The 10115-nt window shown below is 28.3% G+C and overlaps 1 protein-coding gene across 1 annotated transcript; it reads right to left on the minus strand.

The window, feature by feature from the left end:
• Nucleotides 1-6517: 6517 nt before the first annotated feature.
• Nucleotides 6518-8155, minus strand: LOC115033131. The gene is made up of 2 exons (XM_029485175.1): nucleotides 7740-8155; nucleotides 6518-6683 (listed from the first exon to the last, which is right to left on the minus strand). The coding sequence occupies exons 1-2, from the start codon at nucleotides 8153-8155 to the stop codon at nucleotides 6518-6520; spliced, it is 582 nt and encodes a 193-aa protein (XP_029341035.1).
• Between the last annotated feature and the right edge of the window lie 1960 nt (nucleotides 8156-10115).

The following is a 10115-nucleotide window of genomic DNA, read 5'->3' on the forward strand; positions in this document are numbered from 1 at the left end:
TTCCAAAGATGGCATAGTTTTGTTCTGTTTGAAATGTAACGTCAAAGTGAATGATGAAAAACTTTTCATAGTCATCCAACACTTATCAACTGGAAAACACAAGTGCAGTTCAACGTACGAATTTACTAGAAAAAAATCAAACATTAATTTCAAATGCAATTTCAAAATCTCCCTTTTTTCAAGAAATGTGCAATGCAATGGTTTCAGCAGATATACCTTTTAATAAATTAAATAACAAGTGCTTCCGGGAATTCCTAGAAAAATACACTAAGCAAACTATTCCAAATGAGTCAACTCATAAAAATGAGTATTGCAAACCAACAGATTACGATAGAGTTGCGGGGCCAAGCATGCAAATACATGCTAATTACATGCTAAATACATGCTAAATATTGGTGTAGAAAAAATTTGAAAATAAGTTTTTGTGATGGGTGGGGGGTCGGAGACACTTGTCTACAGCCCCCCATCTATTTTTCGATACCACGCCTAATCGAAACATTCAAATTACAAAATTTAGCATGCGAATACATGCTAATTGCATGCTAATTATTTGCAAAAAAAAAAATTGGAAAATTTTAATGTGGGGTGGCTGGAGACACGTATGTCCTTCGCACACAGTACGACTTTTCCCGTCTACTCGCCGCAATATCAGGTGTTTACCCAAAAGGAAACACAAACAGCACGGACGAGCAGAGCCGGATTAGGATGTCTCGGCACTTCGAGAAATATTATTCTACCGGCCCATAATTTGTTATGATGGCGGCCCATATACGATATACCTATTGGCCAAATGTTAATATTCAATATTCATTAATAATAATGACCTTATCACATTTGTTGACGAAATGATTAACTTATCTTATAGCGAACCCCACCACAGCACCACTAGAAAAATAATTCAGCCCCCTCCCCAAATTTAAAACTCAAATTGCACCTATGACCTTATCTCATAATTTTAACATTTTAATTACCAAATATTAACCAATAAGAAATATAATATTTGTGTCTGGAGAATAAAAAAGAATTCATTCAATTGCATATGATAAAAAAAAATATTTGTAATATATAATTTAATAATATATTATAATCAACATTCAAAAATGGACAACCAAATTAATATGAAATATATACTTTCCCAGTCATAAGACTGTATGGTTCTTTGGAATAGTATAGTAATGTAACAGTAAATTGTTCACATTTACCTAATCTAACAAGAATTTATTATTATTTATTATTAATTCATATAAATAATAAATTTTAATCAGCATATTGAACCATTAGAATAATAAAAAATACATATAATCATATAAAATATAATAAAACACCATATCGATACCTAAAAATTTAAATTTTTCATTATTTTTCATTAGAATTTCCATTTAAATTTAAAAAAAAAATATTACTTATAAATACAGAAAAATAATATATTCTTATTATTATTATATTATTAAGTCTTACAATTTTAATGCATCTGATAAAAGCCGACTCCTTTGTGGATATATTATTTATTACATCTTCATTATCAATATCATAAGAATATCTTTTCTATGCTCATTATCAAAAAATGTTCCAATTTATTTTGAGACAAACTATTCCTTAATCGATTCAAAATATATTTTAGTTTTGAAAAAGTAGTTTCACAACGTACCTGAGTACAAGAAAGTGTTAAAACATATTTGTATACTAAAAATAGGTTTCTATAAGCAGTAGTGTGCAAGTTATATTTTTTTAAAACATTGAAACAACATACAATGCAATTTTTGCACGCTTCCTGTCCACCTATACTTAAACAGCGATTACTTGAACTGTTTCCTATTTCTTCATTTCCATCTTCTCTACTATCTTCATCACTATCGTCCTCAAAAAAATTCTCGGAAGTCTTGGCAATATTTTTAATTTTAGGCCATTTACAGATAAAGTCTTTAAGTTCTGACTGTATTATCCCAGCAGTTATGTTGTTATCAAACCGTTTTAATTTATAACTCATCCACTGAAATGCAATTTCCGGTACATCTTTATTAAAATATTCAGGAATTAAGTAGGATACATCATTATACAGCTGACTATAACTTCCAAATCTTTTTTCTAAACTTGTAAGAATTTGGTCGTAGACAACATTATATACACTAATTTAAAAAACGACTGTTAGGATCGTTTTGTGGTTCATCACTTGATGTTTCTCCTAGCATTTTTTTCTTTTTTGAAATTCTTTTTACATGAAACAGTTTTACTTCAACTCTATTATAAGAAACTAGTTTATTTTCTTCTTACTTTTTCAGTTTCTCCTGTAACTGTGACTTTTTCAAAAACATTATCGTATGAATTTTTATCATTATTGTCATTACCAATTTTTCTCATATCTGAACTAAGTCCATCAACACTCTACAAATAGTAAATTGTATATAAACATATAATAATAAAATAAATCACATTTTATTTAGGTATTTATATTAATTTTTTTCTTCTTTCAGTTTTCAATTGCACCAGTAATCACCAGTAATCAATTGACCAAAATATAATTTAAATTTGTATCATTAATGTCACTAACCATATTTCTAATTTCTGTATTTAATTTATTAATAGGTACTTTAAAAATAATAAATTTGAAAAATAGACATTAAGAAGTACAATTTAAATTAAAAAAAATATAACTTTAGTTATTGCTTATTAACTTAACGTCTAAACAGCATAATAAATACATTTTATTTTACCTACCTTTTTATTTAGAGATTATTTTTGTGGTTTAAATAGTTCATTTAGTGTCAAACATTGTTTTGCTGAGGCCAACAACAGCTTTTTGTTTTTATCTCTTGCTTTTTCTGCACCGCCTTTCCTTTTGTTAACTATTGCTTTTTGTTCTTCACTCATTATTGAAAATCGTAAAATATAAAATATGAATACTGAATAGTATACAATTAAAACGTTAATAAATACAATTTAAAACAATGAATAAAACCTCATCAGTATTCACATTGCTAACACTTCAAACAGTTAAAAAGGAAAATAAAATATAATATAAAATGTGTAGGTAATGTGTATGTGTCATTGCGACAGCGCGATGATAACAATTATTATTTTATCCGTTATCGCCTATCCATCGCCTATAACGGCCCATGTAATAACCATTTTCGATTCTATTTTTAAACTTGTAACAATAAGTTGTCAACAAACCCGGATAAGCCAGTCCCGCAATAATCAGAAATCTGGGTTTTTAAGTTAAATAATATTACATACCTACTTATTACTTTATTACTTATTAGATAATATTTGAATTTATAATTTCAAATAATAATATTAATAAAAATATTTTTTATACGAGCAGCGGCCCACCGGAAAATTTCCCAGTATCCCGGTCGTCCAGTCCGCCACTGTTTAGAACTTACCAACAGTTTTTCAGAACCATCAAATGAAACAACATCTTTAGTTGAAGTGCTTTCTGATTGTTCAGCCTCAGAAATATATGATAGTTCAATATTTGAAATATTTAATAATATCTGAATTCTGAATTAATTAATCTGATGTAGTGATGTTTATTAATCATTAGTATAATAATTTATACATCATAATTAGGACTTGTAGCATTTGCAAGTTTTTCCAAGTCACAAAAATTGCAGAGTACGAAACAAATACGTTTCATGCTTTCACAGTTTCACAAAGCTAGTTTTGAAATTTTATTTTGCACATAAATGCATATTTTGAGTCTTTTGTTTTTAGGCCACATTTACACTTTTATACCCAATTTTATACTTTTTAGTTTTTGACACATATTTAACTTAAATCAATTTTTTCCACACCGACATTTTCATTTCAAACAATACGGTCAAAAAGTTTGAATAAAAATTTAAAAAATGTTTGTTATATAATTTTATTGACTGTCCGCGGGCACGCGTTTTTCTTACAAGCGCTTGATGATCGCCGATAAGTCAATAATATAATTTGTTGTAATTAATTGTATTAATAGATGGATATTGGATAATCGTTAATGATCTAATGTCGTACACTATACACGAAATCACCACCACAGTAAGCCTACCAGCAGACACCTGTATTGGAATCCAGATATAGAGTCTATACAACCTCCAATGAACTTCTCCGGGGAATTGAGCCATTTCGGCCATTTTAATCCTACCAGCCCAAACTTCGAGATTTTCTCGAACGCTCGACTGGCCAATCCGTGCCTGCGGACGAGTAGACGATTTGAATATCACCGCCGCCGCCGCCGAACGAACAGTCTCATCATAATTTATAAGTCGACAGAGCCATGAGTCCGGCCATAATTCTATTTTATATTATTTGATCCTTGCTATGCATATTTTAAATGTAAATCGCATTGTGTGATTAATTAATAATTAAAAGAAAATATTGTGAAAATAACTAATACGGTGTATTGCAATAAAGAAAAACAGATAATAATTTAATGAACCAACAAATTGTCTATGCGTTCATTAACTTTATTACATGATATTCTACAGATTTCGCATGAAAATGGTTTTTCACCAGTGTGAATTCTTTCATGTCTGGTTAAGTAATGCTTCATTTTGAAATTTTTATAGCATATATTGCATTTGAACATTTTTATATCCAAGACCTAGAAAATAAACTTTGAAGAATGCGTTAGATAAGTATTTGAAAGACACACATTGAATATTCAATAAAACCTAATTAAATAGGTATTTATTTATTTTATAGTGAACCATGATTTATTATAATAAAAATAATTTAAATATTTAATATCTAATATTTTAACATTAAAAAACACTGAATATATTAATATATATACCTACATTTTGTAAGATCTAAGTTAAATAGACTCTTAAACATATAATACAGCATTATAAAGTTATGAATAACTTAAGTATTATAGTTATAATATATCTTAGAATAGACATTATATAAAATCTAATTTGTATGATATTCATATGATCCATAATAATACATCATAAAACATTCTATTTTGCATATTACCAATAATACTTTTTAATAAACAATTTTCTAATTATTGTAACATAATTGAAACTGTATCCAATCACAAAGACGTAATATAACGATAAAATATTTAGGCAGGGTAGTATGTGAATTTAGTAAAAATGATCAACAACACATTATATATAAAAATAAAAATAGGAACAAGGACAAATATTTTTGTTAGAGACATGAAGGATGATAGTACACAGATAGTTTTTGCCGATAAGTCATAAACAGAAATTAAAAATAATTTTATACTTAAAAGGACGCCACACCTGCATATCGTGTTTACCATTTTGCGTTCACAACAGTACATTTTACTCTGTAAAAGTACTTCCTATAAAATTCTAAGGTTATTATTTAGATCAGATTTTTAGATTTGTGTAGTATCAATATATCATCATAGGCTGTCATTGGTGATCTGAGAGGGATTCATCAAAGTACTGAGTCCAGAATTATTAAAAGAATTTCCCAACAAATTGCTACTAAAGCCAGAAACTACGTTAAATGTCCTTAAACAGAAAATGAGTGGGAAGTTGTGAAACAGAAATTTTACAATGTCGCTGGAATGCCCAGAGTTGGTGATTGTCTTGACTGTACCCATATAAAGATACAAAACCCGGGTGGTCCTAATGTCGAAGGGAGAAATAGAAAAGGATGGTTTAAAACAACATAAACAATTTCTCAAATTTAAAAAAAAAACTATGATTACAGAAATTTATAAGTGTCTTCTAAAAATATGTAGGTGGTAAGTGGTCCTCAAATGGAAATATGTAATGTAGTGACTTGATGGCCAGGAAGTTATCATGACAGTTTTATCTTCAATGCAAGTCGTGCATGCACTTTATTTTCCCATAATAATAAATTACTGCTTTTAGGAGATAATGGTATATTTTATTTTTATACAGTAGACAGTAGACCTATACTATACGTACTATACAGTTTTACCTATTTAGTGTTTATACTTTATAGGTTATGCTTGTAAACTTTGCATATCTTTGTATATCTTTGCACCCACTTCTAAATCCTATTACTAATTCAGAAAAAAATTACAACAAAGACCAAATTAAAACGAGGAATATTATAGAACGAGTTTTGGGTGTGTGAAAAGAAATTTCCTTGCTTAAGGAAAGGTCTAGCAAACTCCACACTGACGGTGGTTTCAATTATTGTTGCTTGTGCTGTTTTATAAGACATAAGTTTAAAATTAAGATTTAATTGAATAAATAACCCTTAATAAGCACTTATTAATAAACCCTTTGGAAAAGGTTCTTTCACAGGTAACTTGGGTACATGACAACGTTATAACAAATTTATATGCATAATATATATTGTTGAAACAACCAGACTGTTGAACTATATTATATAACACATCGAAAGCACATCGTAAACAGTTATTGCATGTTTTACAATAATTGGATGGATCAATTACATATGCTTGTTCTTATTCCAAATCTAGTTCATGTTCATAAATGGGAAATTGGGAGTCTTCAGTTAAATGTGTGAAAGTAGCTTCAAAAGTTTTAGTAATAAAATTAAACTGTTAAGCAAATTATTGTAATTCATATGCAAGTGTGTTTCTATCAATAGTTGTTAGAATTGAAAGTTCTAGTAACGCATTTTCAGGTACTTCATTTTTTATAGAATTAAAATGTTTAGGATCCAGGCAAACATAATCACTTAGTAATTTTGTATAACTTATAAACCGTTTATTCAAGCTGTTTGCACAAATATCATGTGTATAATTAAATGTTTCAATTTTAAACCAATCAATTAGTGACATATTTGGCCGTTCATCTGTTGCTTCTTCAACAGACATTTTTTTTTTTTTTGTTACTCTACCTACAGATTTTCCATCATTAAAATCATTTTTTTAGTGAAATTACTACTATTTAATTCTAGCTCTTTATTTATTTATGTAATAAAATGTTTAACTTTAGAATAAAGATTAATGAATATACTATCAGCATTATCTCTTCTAGATCGAATTTCTTTATGAAAATTGTTAATCATATTAAAAGCAGTTAAGTGATAGTTTAATGATGGAGATTGAAGAAATTTAGAAATAGGTGAGCTAATACTAAATATGTCCAGATAAAGTGCTGCAGTCATAATCACATCAAACTTAGACCAATTTTGTAGTAGAGTGCGAGCAGTGAATTTTGTTTTTGAATCAAATGTAGAGTGATTTGAAATTATTTCTAGCAAAAAATTTAAAAATAATAAAAATCTTGAATTTTTTATGTCAATTTCATTAAATTTTATAATTGAGCTTAACGCTTTGTCTTTGCTCCACCAACGTGTAGCTCTAATATAAATGTAATCTCCTAAGTTTATCATTACTTGTATGAGTTTTTTTTGTTAACTCACACCAGTGGCGTACCCAGGGGGGGGCTTAGAGGGCTTCAGCCCCCCCCATTGGCCGTGTTATGGAATACATTTTATATTATAAAATACAAAGTACCAACCATTATATTCCTAAAAACAGTGTTGAATACAACGTTGAACGTACTATTATCTTAAGTAACAACGACCTATTATAAGCAATAATCGTATAACATATTTTTTATAATAAATCAGTCCCTACTTCCTACTAATTAAATATATCACTAATATATTATGTATGTGTTATAAAAAGTATATAATAATGAAATATTACAATTAACTGCTATAAGACTTTATTGAAAATTGTTTGTTAAGATGATGTTAAATTTTGATTTACTTTGTTTAGCCCCCCCCCATTTGAAAATCTTGGGTACGCCACTGACTCACACCAAACTTTCATTCTTTTGTAGGAATCTAATAAAAATGTAGATGATTGTTGTACTAAACCGAATAGAAATTCTGCATTCACGCAACATTCCGATGAATCGACCATAACCCAATTCAATACATGTCCTACACAATGTGTGTATACACATAATGGATTCTTGTTTTTTAAATGTGATTGTAAATCATTGTATGTCCCTTTCATATTGGCTGCTCCATCGAATGAGCAACCAACAATTTTAGAAATATCTAAAGTAAATTTATGAAATTCACTTGAAATCAAATCATATAAACATTTTCCGCTGGAGTCATAAACTATTATCAACTTTAAAAGTTTTTCATGGATTTCATTATTTAAAACATATCTAACACAGATAGCAAGCTGGTCTAAAACAGAAACATCTTGCGTAGAATCTACCATGATACTAAACAGTTTAACTTGTTTTATCTTTTATATAATTTATTAATTTATTTTGTATTATCTGACCAATGAATAAGATCAGTATGTTTCCAAAAGTTTTTGACAAAAAAAGTAACCAATGACCCCCTTCCATGACCATGAACTTGATTACCATTTTTAATATTACATAAGTCTTTTTCTTTTCGCTTATTACTTAAATGTATACTGTTTTGTATATGCTCATTCAAAACTACATCATACTCTTTAATTAACCAAACTAATTCTAAAAAGTTACCGTGATTGACAGATCTATCTTCTAAATCATAAGCAGCTTTAACTTTACCTCTATAGTATTATTTAAGTATTAAGTACTTTATTAGTTATTAATTATTAGTAAATAATGACTAAAATTAAACTTATTAATTAACTTATTTTGAATAAAAATTTTAAATGTAAATGTTTGACAAATTTGCTAAACTAGAAAAGTTCAAAAATCAAAATGTAGTTTTAAAAAATTAAAAATCTTTATAATCTTTATAATCATGTCTGGTCAACTTTATAATATAATTAGGACAGGAATATAAGTTGTAAATATACCACATTATGTAAAGCATCATTTTCAACAATAGATGTACGAGGACGAAGACTAGAGGATTAGAGATTTTGATCAGTTTCTTTATATTTTGATCAGAATTCACTATTCTGTACGTACTAAAATTTGTTTCAGTGCTTGTACCTACTAAGTACTAACACATATACTATTCATAAATTATAAATTGACAAGAAAAAATTAACAACAAAAATGCATGTAAATTATCAAAACTGGGAAGTAGTATTAGTTAAAAGTTAAAAAACAAGTAAGCAGTCTTCTTCTTCGCCTTCACCTTCGCTTTCATCCAACTATTTGGGATCGGACACCTTTGTCCTAAACCTCCACTTTCAGTGGCTAAGATGTATTTAAATGCCCAGTTTTGTTAACTACATATTTACTCACCTGGATTATCAATTATATGACTATCTGATAAATAAATAACTTAATCATTTAATGGTGATAGTTCTTCAATTGTGAATTCAATTCCATCACCATCATAAATATTTTGAATCTCAACTATTTGAGGATCAATGCGTGGTTGAACTATTTCATTAATTTCATGGGTGATGTCTAAGTATGAAGTCGTTTCAGGGCCATCACCAGTTAACATGCGTGCTTGCCTTTCAATTACAAACCCTTGTCTACTTTTAGTTTTTTCACCTTCCCAAAACCGGCGTAGACATTTAGTATCTCTCTATTTTAAAAATTATATATTAAAAATGGTTTATAAAAGTTAAAATTATACAATCATATTTGTCAGTAGTAAGTAAGGTACTTGCCTTATTTACACTTTGTTTTGAATTAAAACTTAAAGTAATTCTTTCCCACGCATCATTCTTTTCCCTATTATTAAATTTATCAGTTTTTTTAGATTCAAATAAATGTTTTTCTTTTGAAATACAATATATGGTTTTCTCTTCCTCGATTGGGATTAGGAGTGCTCCTAAGCGTTTCATTTTCTCATCCGACATTATAAAACGATGGTCCCTTTCACACGTCAACACTTAACACCAAATTCCAAAAGATGATAAGACCACGATTTAAGAATTTATAATACGCGATGTTAGTGATAACGTGTTATCGTTTTTCCAAAGACGTTGTAATAACTCGAAACCCAAACAAACATTTTACCCATAAGAAATATACAGGGAATAATTTGGAAATTAATTAATTAATTAAAATAAGTACATTATGCACTCAATTTTGAGTGCATATTATTCACCGTAAAAAATGGAATTATAAAGTTATTCGATTCATACTTAATTCTTTTGTAATTTTAAATTTATTAAAGAAATAAATTTGGCAGGAAAAAAGTTTAATTACAATTAAAGTATACTATAAATATGTAGGATATAAATAATATGTAAATTTTGCAATTCTACATAGGTA

Source organism: Acyrthosiphon pisum, chromosome X (genome assembly GCF_005508785.2).
Source record: "Acyrthosiphon pisum isolate AL4f chromosome X, pea_aphid_22Mar2018_4r6ur, whole genome shotgun sequence".
Taxonomy (NCBI): domain Eukaryota; kingdom Metazoa; phylum Arthropoda; class Insecta; order Hemiptera; family Aphididae; genus Acyrthosiphon; species Acyrthosiphon pisum.

What these genes read in the sequence shown, in the direction of transcription:
- LOC115033131 (XM_029485175.1), bottom strand. Translation starts at nt 8,155, where the DNA reads ATGGTAGATTCTACGCAAGATGTTTCTGTTTTAGACCAGCTTGCTATC. An exon ending in TACAAAAGAATGAAAGTTTG is followed by an intron (nt 6,684 to 7,739) that starts GTGTGAGTCAGT and finishes TTGTGCAAACAG; the next exon opens with CTTGAATAAACGGTTTATAA.